Genomic DNA, 14,864 nt, shown 5'->3' with positions numbered 1-14,864 from the left:
ACATCATCCAACTGATGCCGAGGGTAGGGCGTCATCCTTCCATCCAGTCCCACCCAGCATCCCAGGATGAAAGTGGACGAACATCCTCGACCTTCAAGATAACTTATGTGGAACAATTGTTGTCTTGTTCGGTTCCTATTTATCCGAGTTGCCATTGCTTGTGCGTCGTCTGCAATCCTGGGGTAATTTTGCTGAGACAGGGAAACCAATAGCCATCCTTTAGCAGCGCAATGTTGCTCTGCTGCTGAGGAAGGCTTGCTAGCAAAACCGTCTAACTCAGTGATAGCGAGAGTAGGCTATTAACTGCAGAATATTGTGACATTGCACCCATAACCCGGTCTACATTTGGGTACCATACAACCCGCAAGTGAAGATGGCGGCACCCAACGCACAATCAGGTAAGATAGGTAAATTATGTATGTTGTTCGATCATTTTAACTGGGGCTGACTTCTACGTGCAATTCAATTGCGCCATCATAGTCACCATTGCAGCTATATATGCGGCTAGCGAATCTGCAGTAGGCTGTTTAATTTTGTCATAAGAAAAGCAATTAGGTTTTCCAAATGGCTATTATTATGGCATTATTATTATTATTATTATGGCTGTTGTATGTTCCTGGTGATAAAGGATTCGTTATGCTGACGAGTTCGAATCAAGAGGCTCTCTGTGCTTTAACCTCTGTCTGTATGGTGACGTCATTTGTCAATTTTTAAAAATGCGTTCAGGTAGATGAAACCTTATACTCACACGCACACAAATGGCTGTAATGCCTGTGTGCGTCTGGAAAGGTGAACTTGGTCACCACTGCAGTATAAACACATTTCTCAACAGCTAGTCTACATCCATAGTGAAAAGCATGTCACCTTGCTGGTGTCAGGATGTCAGCATTATGGAGCTCACTAAATCAAGTCTTTACACTGATACACATGACGTCGTGATTTTATGTATTCATTCAGCAAACACTTTCATCCTATTATCCTAGACTGCATAGTATATTTATCATATCCTATACAATTGAACTGTTAAAGAAAGGGTTTCATCGGTAAATAATGTGGTAAGTATGTTTTTCAGCTTTGTAGTTGGCATTTCATTTGTCCTTTATTATTTCATTTCCATTCAATTCCTTTCCCTTTAGCAGATGCCTTTACACAAACCGACCTACAAATAGTCAATTGAGAAAAGACAGCATAAAAGGCTCAGGAGTGCATAGTTCTAGTAGTATTTTGGTGGTTAGTGTCATGGAATGTCTTTATTAACAAGGCACAGTGATACAATAATAACATCTCAACTGCAATGCAACGATACCATCTCCAACTACAGTCACTGCGTAGCAGTAGTAGGCCTAGTAGTCTACAAACATAATCAAGCGATTGCCCGTCAAATCAAAACGGTCCTTTTCAATATGTCTACCTTGGTTTGTATAGTGTTGGCCAATAGCATGACTGTAGGTATGTATAATTCAATCTACCCTTACTGTACCACCTGCTTTTATTTACCTCTTTTTTGTTTCCATAGCCCAAGTTACATGTATGTTGCCACCATCCGTTGCTGTAATAGCTGACAGGAAATGCCCCAGCGCCAGCCTCGGTTCCCCAATCAGAATGGTCACTCATCCCGGGAGCCCTGGACCAGCAGGAAAACATAGTGAGCTTCTAGAATTCTCTCAAGTTAATGATCGGATCCTAACCTGAATTGGGAAAGCACTTTACTTGATCAGCTTTAAAGATTTTTTTTCAGTGGCAGAAATGTAGCAATTGGGTTAAGTGGTGAGAATCATTAACTTGTTTTAGGATTTCAAGGCTCAGAGTATTTCACGAAATTCATGATGGGGAGCCTAAATATACAGTATGTTTAAGTAAGTTTCCAAGACAATGTTAGTCTGGAATATTGCACGTTGTGAAACATTGCATAGAGCTCCATAACATTACTTCAGTCTGTCCGTGGGGCCCTAATTGGCCTTGCAGCGTACCTTTTACTCAAATAGTTTGTTACAGCTGTGTATTCCGCCATTTGTCAGCAATTCGCTGAGAACATTAACATGTACATCTAGTCAGTCCGCTGACGCTTTTATCCAAAGCGGTTCACAAACAACAGCGCTTAAAATCGGTATGGGTGTGTGAGACCCACAACGCAATGTACACAGCATGGCAGGATGGACTTTTACTTTCGAGACTCGAGATTCCCAAGGCCGTCTCCCCCTACAGGCTCAGAGCGGCACTGCCATCGTTGTGAGACGAGGCGCTAGGAAAAACACACTCCGCCGCGCTCCTACTAAAGGAGTCTGTCTTGCTCTGGAAATGCTTTCAGATGAGATTTTGTCTCCGCCATCACTTGCAGAGAAGAGGGCCCAGACCAACGGCCATCCCTCGCCTTCACGTCTCCCTGCCAACAACCACAACAACAACAATCACTCGGATAAGCAATGTAAGTCCCGCTCCTGTTGTCGGTGTGTCCTCCCCAGGCCAGTGTAGCCGGTGTGTGGTGAAACTCACTCCTCAAGTATGTAACCGGCCACCCGCGTCGACGAATTGCTAGCTTTTCGTCGGCATAGTTGGTAGTGGTGGCGCTTGGGAAGTAGGAGGTGGCGGGTTCGACTTCCGGTGGGAGCGAACAGTGGCCCGTATGCCTCTGACGGAGCTCGCAAAACCACGTCTGTTGCACCCACACACTCGCTTCGAAAACTCCGCCCGAGCCGTTTAAGGCGACTGGAAACCGCCTTCTCCTTCGTCATCTTCACCTTCCTCCCTCTGCTATCTCTCTCGGTCACACTGGCTCTGTTTGATTTCCACGGTCTTCTTCTTTTTCTCCCTTTGTCCTATCTCCCTCTTTACGTCTGTCCGGACGGCGGCGCGCGCCGACAGATGCGGAAGGCTATCTGAAGACGGACGACAGGATGCGTTTAGCCAAAGAGAGACGGGAGGAGAGAGACAAGGGCCTCGGTGAGTTCTGCCGTAAAGAGAGACCTTTCGATGTTTTCGTTGTGTGTGCGTGCCGCGGTGACATCGTGGACAGGGGTGCCGGCAGGAATTTTGGGCCCCATAAATTTTTTTTTATAAGAATTTGATCGTTTCTATTAGTTTTTCAATTTTTTGGGGCCCCTGTCAGTCAGGGGCCCTTGGAATTGTCCGAACTTTTTTGCGCTGACCAAAAAAACGACGCTTGTGCCCCCGGTGACAGTGGTGCGGGAGCAGGCCATCAAGGAGAAGGACCGGCGGGCCCGCCTGCAGTACGAGCGCACGGTGGAGGAGCGTTGGAGGCGCCTGGAGGAGCAGAGGCACAAGGAGGAGCTACGCAGGGCCGCCGTCGAGGAGAAGAGGAGGCTGCGGCTCGAGGAGGAGAAGGTCAGTTCCTCTCCCGCCGTCCTCCCGCTCGAACGTTGTTCCTCACGACTGTGTGTGTGTGTGTGTTTTTTTTTTTTTTTACAGACCACGCTGCTCGTTTCTAGGAAAGGCCCTTGAGCGTGAGCATTGCGTTGCAGTTAAATATCCTATCTGGATTCAACACGCACTGACTCTTTTGCTTCAATAAGCACATAAAATAACCCTCAAATCACGAGGAAGTCTTTCCAAGCACCAAGCACACTGGCATTTTCGGAGGGAAACGGCAATGTGACATTGAATATACACACACACATTGGTGCCCTCGCCCAAACGCACCAGCCGCTCCCAAACAATCATCTCCCGGTCAACCCTCACGAAAAGATAAGCGGAGACGTACGCTGTTTAATGATCTCGTAATCCCGTGCGCCGTTAATCACGGTTACTTCATTAATCACTCCTGCTTACACTCGCACATTCGGATATAGTCGAGACCTCTGCACTGTTGTATAACAGGCTTTTAAGCTTATCCCTCACCCCTTCCCCTGATGGGATGGTCTCACCCATCCTGCCCTCCGGCTAAAGCTGACTGCCAGGACTCCTAAAGTCACATCCATTGATCTACAGTATATACATGTCAAGAAACCTCATCATCAGACCAGTCTGTTAACATTTCGGCTGTTTCCTTTTTTTTTCCAGAGAAATCTTTGCATGACTAAAGTGTATTTTTAAACCACACTGCCACTTTCACTGGGATCTTCTTGATTCCGCATGTAAATTCCGCAGGATTTACAGTATATTTTCGATTGGTACTGTTAGGAGATGAAAAGAAAAAAAGCACAAAATATGATTTGGTAATGCGGTTGTGTTTATCCATTGGATAACTTCAACTCTGCATCTTTAATGAGCAGCATTGAGTCATTTCTGGTTAAAAAAAAAGACGATTGCAGTCAGGTAACACAAGGAAAAAACGAAAAATATGAAGCAAAGTGAATTGTGTGTGAATGTCTACCGAAACTCACAAGTGTCTTTTAGCCGTGTCGGCTCTGTGTCTCCCTACACGTGCCAGAGAAGTAAGATCTGCCCTCCAGCGTCCGACTGACCGAGTCTCTTGTCTGCTAGGAGCGGCTGGAGGCTCTGATGAAGCGCTCCTTGGAGCGCAGCCTGCAGCTGGAACAGAGGCCCAGGCGCTGGATGTGGGGCACTGCCGTGGCCTCTCACGGTGAGTCCGGAATGGAGACAGGAAGTAGAGGGTTGCTAGTAGAGCGCTGCTAGTACAGGGCTACTGGACCGACTCAGTTCCAGGTGCATTGTCAACTTTTTAGCATGAGAAAGGGTTGTAGGGTCTATTCCTGCCTACAAAAGGAATGTTCAATCAGGATATGTTTTGATACAGTCTGCACTGTGTTTTGGAGCCCTCTGGTGTGATTGTGTACGTATGAAGGTATCTGTCAGATACAATTACATGCGTAACCTGTCAGGTACCATTCCATACACATCCTACAGCTGTTATTCTGGAAGCAGGTGATTTGCAGGTCAGACACTGCATGCGTCTGCCATCCAACATCCAATTGAATAATCCGAAGCGTCACATTGTTATAATCGAATGCAATTCGGGTCGACACGGACAAAGGTGTCTGTGTCCGAATAAGCGTGCGTGCATTAGTTTTGGCGTGTGTGCGTCGTGGGAAAAAGAGGTGAGCGCGTCGCTTGGCTTGCTCATCGGCTCCAGGCTTTGCTGCTCAGGTGCACCTCTTGAGCCCCTGGTTCTCGACCAAACCGGGTGTGCATGAGGACCCCCCCCACCCCCCACCCCGGGTGTCAGTGGACGAGTGTGTCAAGGGAAGGGGGGCCTCTTTGCTAACGCCAGGATTGGCACCTCTGTTCGTAACGCTCTCTCTGCTCTGCTCTGCTTTTGCTCCGCCCCGCCTCCCCAGGTGACAGTGAGAATGCCCTCCTCCCTCTCGCTGCCGCCTCCGCCTTTCCCCATGACCTCGCAGCCCCCCTTCCTGCCGTCAGCGAATCCGGTAATGTTATGAACCCCCAACCCACCCCCCCCCCCCCCCTTCCTGCTCTGTCTGTCAACCCCTTCGCCCCGCTCCCCCCCCCCCCCCCTCCCTCTGTTCTCTATCCCACGGTCGAACGCTGGTCTCATGTTAGTACGCCTTGGCCCTGAGGGGAAATGTAATGCTGACTGAAGGATGACTATGTAACCCGGGGGTGCATGTGCCAAAGCTTTTCCAAGAACACGCGTGACGGTGAGTGGTACGTGTGTGCGTGTGTGTGTGTGTGTGTGTGAACTGTGTTTGTTCCCATCCGTGTGTAACGTGCTTGTGTGCATAGATGATTGATGTTTGAATAATGGCTCGTTCTCTCGTTTTTGTGTCGTTCATGTGCCTCGTCTTTGGGGTTTCGTTGCCTTGGCGACGACCAAGTCCTTCCAGGTGGTGGCAATGACAAGGGTGGACAGTAGACAGGACAGATTCTGGGGAGAAATACAAAAGAAAAGGAAGAGGGGAGACACATTCTCCAGTTTAACATGCTGAAGGCCCTCTTATGTCAACAGTATGTATCGAGGCCCAGCATGTCACGACAGGCCTCTCGTCAGCACTAGTGCTGGTTTCCACTGTCGCTTTCTGTAAACTCCCGACACCACTCGTACACAAGTCTATCTATTTCCATCGGTGCCATCATGTCACTGCTATGGCAGTGGTAGCCAAGCGGGAAAAAAGTATACTTGAGCTTGAGAGATTTTCATTTGGGTTTTTTTCTCGACATGATTGGAAGTCCACTTAAAATGTCGTGATTTTGTCGATTCGCATTCGCAACTGAAATATGCAAGTACTTTTGTACTTTGCAACTATTCTTTAAGCATAATATTTTTCCGCTTGGGTCTGCCGGCACAAACCATCCAACCTCCCTTTCCTCCTCACAAGCATCTGAACCCTTACATTGAATTTCCCCCCTACTCGTGTTTTGTTTGTCATCCTCATCTCAACTCTCACGTCCCCCTTCTTCAAACTCCCATCACCCTGTCCAGGTTAGTGGTCTGGAGCTGCATGCCAGTTTTTCAGATAAAGAAAGTTTTTTGTTTTTGTCGGGCCAAGGGATTCCATCATACGTGTGGTTCTAATTGCTTGGCATTCTGTGTGTGACGTGTGGATGTGCTGTATTTTTCTATAGTATTTTTTTCTAAGCTGTTTCATTGCTGTTTATTGTCATGGGAGAGCCCACAGAAGGGTTCAAGCTTATCTGTAGCAGCACAGTTGTTTTCAAGTCAAGTCCATTTTATTGATCCCGCTAGGGGAAATGTGTTTGTGGACAGGTATTAAAACACATTCAATCCATCATAAAATGTATAGAACCTGCTGCATATTACAAACTCCGTGTGGTTCCTTTGTCACTGTGAAGAGCACGTAACTGGAATGCAATGTACGGCAAACCATTTGTAAAATCTCCAGAAGCCTTCCCCATTGTCCTTTTGACACACTTTGGATACTTGTATACCAATCTATAATTAGATACGTTTCTCTTTCTGTTAACCCCCTCACCCTTTTGTAGCAACTTGTTCTTGGCCTGGGCACCTGTGGCTTGGATGTGTTTTGACCTCACCTGTACCTGTCTGTGCAGCTCCCTGCAGCCCGCACAGGTCGCCGTATCGAGGGTCCCCAGGCCGTGCTGACCGCCACAGGGTCGGCCTCCAGGGGTGTCCAGAGGAGTCGGTCAGAGGCTCTCAGTCCACTCCCAACACCCCCAAGGTAAACCATCTGGCCCACCTACTCAGTACACACGGGGCTGCTATTTTGGAAGCACAAAGGCGTCTGGATGCAGATTTACCGCTGCAGTCAGGTGACTAACGATATGGGCCAAGTGGAAGGATCGTCGTTCGTGGAGGTGGGAGGTACAAACAGGATTGTTTTTGTGAAAAGAAGCTACTATGGAGAGATTAAGATCGGCGAATTTCACAGAGGTCGAAAAATGGCGACGCACGCCTGCCGTATGAACGTCTGGGCTGGAGCATGTTCATGATTATTTTTTGGTGTATGTTAATGGCACCATCAAAATGCTGACCTATTTGATGTACTTTCTGTCACTGAACTCGAATGCAATCTAGCAAGCCCCTCACTCTGTCTGGATATTTGCCTCACACACAACGGGTAGAGGCGTCATGTTGAGCAGACTGCCGAGAGAGACAGGCGCGCATCTTTCCGAGCGTTACCGTGGGAATGTTAGCGTCACGGTGGATTTCTCCTCATGCCCTTTCAGAAGGAGAGGCTGCGCCGAGAGAGGAGGACGGCCTCCCCAGCCATGGTGTCGACCGTCAGGAGAGCAGAATCTCCAGCCATGCTTTCGAGACACCCTGCCTCCCCAAAGTGAGAACCCGCCCCCCCCCCCCCCGCGCTGCTGCGGACGCCGTTACATTATGAAACAAATAACAGGGAGACGTAAAGTTGTGGCAGAAGGAATGGCTTGGTTCCTTTCAGCGCCTTACGGTATGGGATGTACGCTCTAGAATGGTCTAATTGGCAAAACGGAGGACTTTAAAGGGCCTTTAAAGTTGCTGCTTGAAATGAGAATTTTTCAGCATTACCTATTCATTTGAATTAGGTGTGTTGGAAGAGGGAAACATCTCAAACATGCAGGGGAGAGGGGGGAGCCCGAGGGCCAGGATTAGGAAAGGCTGCTCAAAACCACTGTGCAGACACTCTTTAAAAGTCTTTAATTGTATTAAACTGTCGACTAAGAATATGAATCTCCTCCTTTGCAGGTTGATATCAAAAAGCCGTGGCCGGTCACCTAATGCCGTGCGCCAATACAACTTTTCCCCAGTCAGACACAGACCCAACCCAGCAGACGTCGACCAGGACAAGAAAGGGGAGGACAAAAAGAACCTGGACGCACCGAGAGTAGAGAACAAGGGCCACCACCACACAGACAAACCCCTTGGCAGGTGTGAGAGCCCCGTGAAAAGGAAGGCTGACGCCCACAGCCTTGAGAAGTCCTCTCCGGCAGAGACCCCGGAGAGAAGGATTCTGAACGCGGCCACCCCTGAAAAGAGGTCTTCCAAGGTGGAGAACGTCAGCACTATTCAGACCAAGGAAGAGACCCTTGAGATAAAGGATTCCCCTGAGAGAGAAAGCAACAAGATGGGGACCCCAGTGAAGAAGACACCAAAGCCTACTAGCAATGAAAAAGACAAAAGCACAGATGCAGAGAAGAGCACAGACGAATGTAAATTGATACACCACCACGAAACGGTTCTATTCGCAGCATTTAGTCACTGCTACCAGCCAATAATCGGTACCGATTCTTCTGTGCGCTCTCATAACAGCCTTCCTCCTGTGACAGTGACATCGCCGGTGACGCCAACGGGAAAGGCGGTTGCCGGGACGACAAACGCGGAGGAGGCATCCAGGCTGCTGGCTGAGCGGAGGCGACAGGCAAGGGTCCAGAAGGAGCTGGAGGAGAAACAACGGCATGAGAAGGAGGAAGAGGAGCGGTGAGCAAGCTGGCCATCTGTGATAGACAGACAGACAGGCATAGAGATAGACAGACAGACAGGCATAGAGATAGACAGGTAGACAGGCAGGCAAGTAGATGGACAGATGAGCAGACGGACAGACAGACGACAGGCAAACAGACAGACAAAGAGAGATATAGATAGATAGACAGACAAAGCATGATACATTAAAGCTGTTTTTGTGTGTGTGTGTGTGTGTGTGCGCGTGTATGTTCCTCTTTGCGCGCGTGTACGCCCGCGCCAATCAGTCGGCAGGCGGAGCAGCTGAAGAAGAGACTTGTGGAGGAGAGAGCCCGTCAGGAGGAAGAGACTCAACGCGTGAACGAGCGAAACAAACAGGAAGTGCTCCACAGGAAGAACGAGCACGAGGAGATACAACAGGTCCAGCTGGACAAAGAGGTCAGGGTTCACTTTTAGAAAACGCTTTCCAGGTCACTCATGCCTTTCACATGTTGGACGACCGTGTGTCATGTTTTTTTTATCTCGTCATGACGTTTACGAGATACGTTTTTTGGAGTCGGAATTCTGTCAGGCTGTGCATTACGGATGGCGATTATGTTTCGCGAACGTCAACCGAGGTAAATGTAGGCTTCCCTGTTTATTACAGAAGGAAGACGCCGAGATTCACGCCCAGCAAGATGCGGACCGTCATCGTCAGGAGAGAGAGATACAGAAAGTCCAAGAAGAGGAGGAGCGGCACCAAAGGAAGAAGGTTATACAACGGCTGTTTATCACACTCACTCTGACTCAATAGCTATTTTGTATCTTCACATCCGCCAAACTAATTGAACCGCCTTGGGTATATAGAAGGTATTTTGTCAAATGAAATCATAACATTTTAATTTTTCGTATTGAATTTTCACAGCGGTCTTCACGTTATGCCCATGGAACTGCACCTACACCACCCTAAACCCACATCAATAACTAATCCAGAGTTCATGTCTCCGCAGAGAATTGAGGAGATTATGAAGAGAACGCGCAAGACCGAAGCTGAGCTGAAGGTAGTGTAAGAGATGCCTGCCATACTCATTGCTCTGCACTGCTTCAATCAAGTGACCTGCTGTGCGCTACACTGGATGTGCTTTCGCGATATTGCCAGCCGCGTGCAGCTGCATACATCTTTTGCCACGTCGATTTCCGACTTCCGCTCAAACGTTTTGTGTTGTAAATATTCCAACAATCGAATTTAATTAAATCGTACGATTGACGATTCTTTGGTTTTGTGTCCTGATTGCCACCGTTGTTGCCTTCCTCCATCTCTCTATCCCATATGGAAGCAGACTGAAGAGGCCCAGGCTGTCTCCCCACCAGGTAGGTGATTCACCCTGAGAAGGCATTTGATCTCTCCCCCCGCTTGCCCCAGGCCTGTCACAAGGCCACACAAAGTGGCCCATCATTGTAATAAAAGGCCTCAGACCTACTTGTGGAAATGGAGAAGATATGGATAATTGCGTTCGACGATTCAACCCGGCGGCTAACGTTAGCACTGACAGATAGAGGCGATAGTTCCGTAGCAATGCGGGTAACTCCAGGTCGTTCCGAAAGCCGGTTCCATATTTACTCTGCATAATAGATTGTGTTCAGTAGGATGTTTGTCTTTTACTGTTTTCCCGCACAAAGCAGCCATTAGCATGTAACCTCATCCCACTTCTTTTTCTATTTTTATTGTGTTCATTGGAGCCAAAGTACCGAGCTTACCAATATTTGTACATTGTCGTTGTTTGTGAACCTCAGAGGCTTCAGAAATGTAGACAGTTATGAAAGGTAATAGTTCATAGTTCTTCATTAGAACTCATATTTATTTGGGATGGAGGATGGAGCTACGACAATAGTGAATGACCTTCCTAGTAAGCTGCCTGTGTTTCTGGGGCAGTCAAGGACGCACGATTTCAGTGGAGACCTGGGAGTCGGGTATAATTAACATCGCATAATTTCGTCCTTGACCAAATATTTGGCATGCTCTTTTTTGGGGGAGGAATTGCTCTGTGCTATCTGATATATTTGTTCTTTACAGGGGAAGGGTGGATGAACACTCAGACAATTACTGGTTTCAATGTGGAAGCAACTTTAAAAGTAGAGTCTCAAGTGAAGGGAGAGTTCATTACCCAAGGCAGCAAACAAGGGAGTGTACCAGTCAAGGTCGCGGCCCAGGAACAAGCACATGGCGACAATCAGGGGAAGGCAAAGGCGAATGGGAAAGTTTGTAATGAAGGGACTCCTGTGAAGAGAGACCTGACAAAGGGCACAGAAACTAAAGATATGACTGAACACGTGACTGACCACGTGACTGACCACATGACTGAACAGAAACCCGCCCCGGCGGTGACGGTGGAGGACTCCACCCAGGTTACGAAGCAGGAGAGTGCCTTTGTGAAGGGACAGGTGTCTCTCCAGGTGAAAACGCAGGGTCGAGTGCCATTGAATGTCAAAGCCGCTGACCAAATCGATCAGCAGGAGAACACAAAGAGTCTTAAAGCCAAAGTGACCAAACAGGAGCATGCATTGTCTATGCAGGGCCAGATGAAGAAGGATGAAAGTCCAAAATCAAGCAGCCAACCAACCAGTGCTCAGCTAGAGAACGTGGATAGCCCCAGCCAACCAATCAGTGCTCAGATAGAGAACGTGGATAGCCCCAGCCAACCAATCAGTGCTCAGCTAGAGAAGGTGGATAGCCCCCAGGTAACACGGAAGGTAACCACTCAGGCAACTAACGGAGGTGGCAAAGGAGGGGTTGAGGCGAGCGTGCCGTCACTGGTGGTGACCCAGACAGGAGGCCTACTCCGCCCTCCCCCGCGTCTGGACGTGAAAAGCGGGGGAGGGGCGAGTGACGAGGTGCAGTCCATGGAGGTCAGGTAAGCTGGAGGACAGGGGGTGTTGTTTACACACTCACAGATAATAATGAATAAAAACATATACAGTGGCCGTCATTATGTTTGGGACCAATACCTTGGTCTTGACTTTAATGTGAACTGCACAGTTTGGGATTTTTTTTACAAATGCACAGTCTCTGGTTATTCTAAAGGATCTTTTGATGGATTTTGGTTTCGGCATTTAGGAATTGCAACACCTTTTAGTGACCCCATTTCAGGGCACCCTAATGTTTGGGACAAAATGATTTGTAGGTGTTTGAGATAACTCAAGTGAAATCGAGAAACAAACTGTATACGTTCCAAACATTATGAAGGGGACCAGATATATGTGTGTGGAGAATTCATATAAAGTCCTGACCTTTGTAGTCTGAATGAGCTTTCGTCCCTAACCATCACTGTTGGTCCTTTCTCACTTACTGTTCCAGCCCAGTCTCTAAAGAGGAGCTCATCTCCATCCCAGAATTCTCCCCGGTCAATGAGGTTCAGCCAAACGTCATGACCAATGACCGTGCTCTGGAGGACCTACTGGACCTGACCGGACATGTGGCCTTCCCCAAACTGTCCCCTCTTGGAAACCAAGGCGACTGCAACAAGAACTTGATTGGTGGTGTCTGTAGCCCCTGTTCTGAATCCCAGCTGACCCAGACAGCCCCTCATCCTGATAAGTCCTCTAACAAGCTCAATAAACAGTAGTCAGACACCGAGGAAAGAACAACTCAGTTATTATTCACGGGAGAAGTATTGGAGTGGGTTAATTAAGAGGGAGCTGGCTAGTTGCTGTATAATGTGTTTTTCCTGAAAAGTCTTCAGTTGAACAGATGAACATATTGGTTTCTCTTTCTTTCTCATTTGCACTCACGCACATTGGTTACGTACAGAAAGGCACAGCATCAAGTCTCGACGTCAAACCCTCTCAAGATTACATTGTTCTTTCTATTGACACAGGCTTCGGCTGACACGCCTCAATAGGAGAGTGGAGGAAATTGGATGATTGGAGGACAGACAGCTTCCGTTAGTTTGCATGCTCTGTGTGACTTTCTCTATATGTATTCATGTACCGAACCATCATAAGCATTTCTCCCATGACTACCTTAAGATACTGTGAGAAGCTGATATCAAAACAAATGAAAATTCCATTGCTTGATAGAAACCCCCGACTGGTCTACCATTTGACTCCATATTATAGTTATTGACTTCACACAGACCACAAATACCTGTGTTCTGTAGAGTAGCTAGTTAGTATGTGGCATTTGATGTATAAAAAAATGCATTCCCCTGTTAATTAATGTAGATACTGCACATATTCTCACTGTAGTCAATTTAGTGAAGTATAGGTGGTTTAGGGAGTCAGGTGGCTGAGCGGTGAGGGAATCGGGCTAGTAATCCGAAGGTTGCCAGTTTGATTCCCGGTCAAGCCAACTGACGCTGTGTCCTTGGGCAAGGCACTTCACCCTACTTGCCTCGGGGGAATGTCCCTGTACTTACTGTAAGTCGCTCTGGATAAGAGCGTCTGCTAAATGACTAAATGTAAATAGGTAACCACCGTAGCTATTTATTTCTTGACATTGCAAGAGGAGCTACATTAACGCTACTGTTAGACAAATAGTGTTAAGTTACTCTAGATTTATTAAACATTGGTAGTTCACTACATCCAAACGACTACATCAAATGATGTTAGTTTATCTAAATCTGAAATGCCATAAGACGCAACACACAGGAGTAGTCTATCAGTGGGTTGTCTATCTCGAAAATGGTCACAAAAATCATCTATGTTGAAACATGTAGTTTCGAGTTTAGATCAATTATACTACCAAGTTGTTACAATATGTAGTAACATATACACTTTAGTATTTTACAGTACAGTGTTGCTCTGCCTCAGCTGTAACTCTTAGATGCCTCAAATCAATTAGAAGTCATTATAAAAGACACCCAAAAATGCTATACTACTTGAACCCAGGTTACAATGTTCTGAAGCTTAACATGAATAAACTATATAATTATTTATTATGAGTGGCTGATAAGGCAGCCATCCAGCCATATGAAGCTAACTGATTAGCTACACATTGTGTACTTATTCTGAACAAATCAGATGAAGTTTTATTTGTGAGTTGTCTGAAATGGAGTGAATGTCCATAGTTGCAAGTTTCACTTGAACTAATGCCTCGTCAGATTAAACAATTTTACTTGAAAATAAAGCAACCAGGTACACAAGCAATCAGGTTAATCGCTCTGGATAAGAGCGTCTGCTAAATGACTAAATGTAATTGTTAGATCCCTATCATTTCATTTATGTAAAATATTGCAAAGAATACAACAATGTCAGTTATGTGAACTGCAGACCTAGCATGGACAACTAGCATGAGAAGAAGATGTACAGTGTATGTACAGGAATAATAAACCTTGAAACTATTGTACTGCATTTTGTCTGTGTGGAATATAGTTGTCCTCAGCATAATGTACTTTTTGATGTCAGTCACACCTTGAAACTTATTCAAGTAATTATATTTATAATGGTTAAAGTAGTAAGGTTTTGTCTAATAATACAGTCAGGGGACATATGTATCTACTGTAGCAGGATAATCTTCCTATAAATATGTTGACTTATTAATGCTAATTATCAGATAATTGGAGTAAATTCTAGTAAGACCAATCTCAGGGGAGCTGTCTAGCCCAGTTCTGTCAACCATTTCCCCGGTTGATGCCTAAACCTTGCATTGTTCTCACCACTGGAGAAATGTGCTCAAAAGTAATGCTGAATAACCCGGAAAAGTTGCAGGGAATTACATTCTGGAGGTGTGGGGTTCTCGTCCCCGGATTTATACTGATGGGTTGAAAGCTCCTGAAAGTGGAAAGAGATGGGTCTGGTATGTGTGCCACATTTAAATGTCAAATTGCGCAACTGAAAATATTGAGTCAGACTTAGTGTTCTCATTTGGATTGTCAGCACCGATCTGGACCTTGAGGTGGGTGGTGATTTTGGTGTCTTTTTTGGGTAGTCCTTTTCACAGATTCTGCTGTGGCCCTTCTGTCGGAGACCGACCTGACAGTTTGTGATATTGTGGGAGCTTGGCTCTAAATTACCAGTCGGTGGCAGCACTGCGCTACCCCAGCCTAGATACGACCGGAAACTCAAATAAGAGGATAACAATTTGACC

At 46.8% G+C, this 14,864-nt stretch overlaps 1 protein-coding gene across 2 annotated transcripts; it reads left to right on the top strand.

Annotated features, from left to right (window-relative positions):
• The first annotated feature begins 270 nt into the window (after nucleotides 1-270).
• On the top strand, nucleotides 271-13,048 carry map7d2a (MAP7 domain containing 2a). Of its 2 annotated transcripts, none has more exons than XM_067229117.1 (16): nucleotides 271-398; nucleotides 1,517-1,645; nucleotides 2,309-2,425; nucleotides 2,863-2,940; nucleotides 3,179-3,342; nucleotides 4,441-4,540; nucleotides 6,949-7,076; nucleotides 7,585-7,691; nucleotides 8,087-8,550; nucleotides 8,668-8,818; nucleotides 9,088-9,238; nucleotides 9,447-9,551; nucleotides 9,790-9,840; nucleotides 10,120-10,150; nucleotides 10,854-11,691; nucleotides 12,135-13,048. In XM_067229117.1, the coding sequence occupies exons 1-16, from the start codon at nucleotides 374-376 to the stop codon at nucleotides 12,400-12,402; spliced, it is 2,907 nt and encodes a 968-aa protein (XP_067085218.1). In that variant the 5' UTR covers nucleotides 271-373; the 3' UTR covers nucleotides 12,403-13,048. The 2 variants fall into 2 exon arrangements, with proteins under 2 accessions (XP_067085218.1, XP_067085217.1); XM_067229116.1 differs by having other exon boundaries at nucleotides 10,117-10,150.
• Nucleotides 13,049-14,864: the final 1,816 nt, after the last annotated feature.

Source organism: Osmerus mordax, chromosome 25, assembly GCF_038355195.1.
Source record: "Osmerus mordax isolate fOsmMor3 chromosome 25, fOsmMor3.pri, whole genome shotgun sequence".
Lineage (NCBI taxonomy): Eukaryota > Metazoa > Chordata > Actinopteri > Osmeriformes > Osmeridae > Osmerus > Osmerus mordax.
This window is presented reverse-complemented; position numbering and strand designations above follow the sequence as displayed.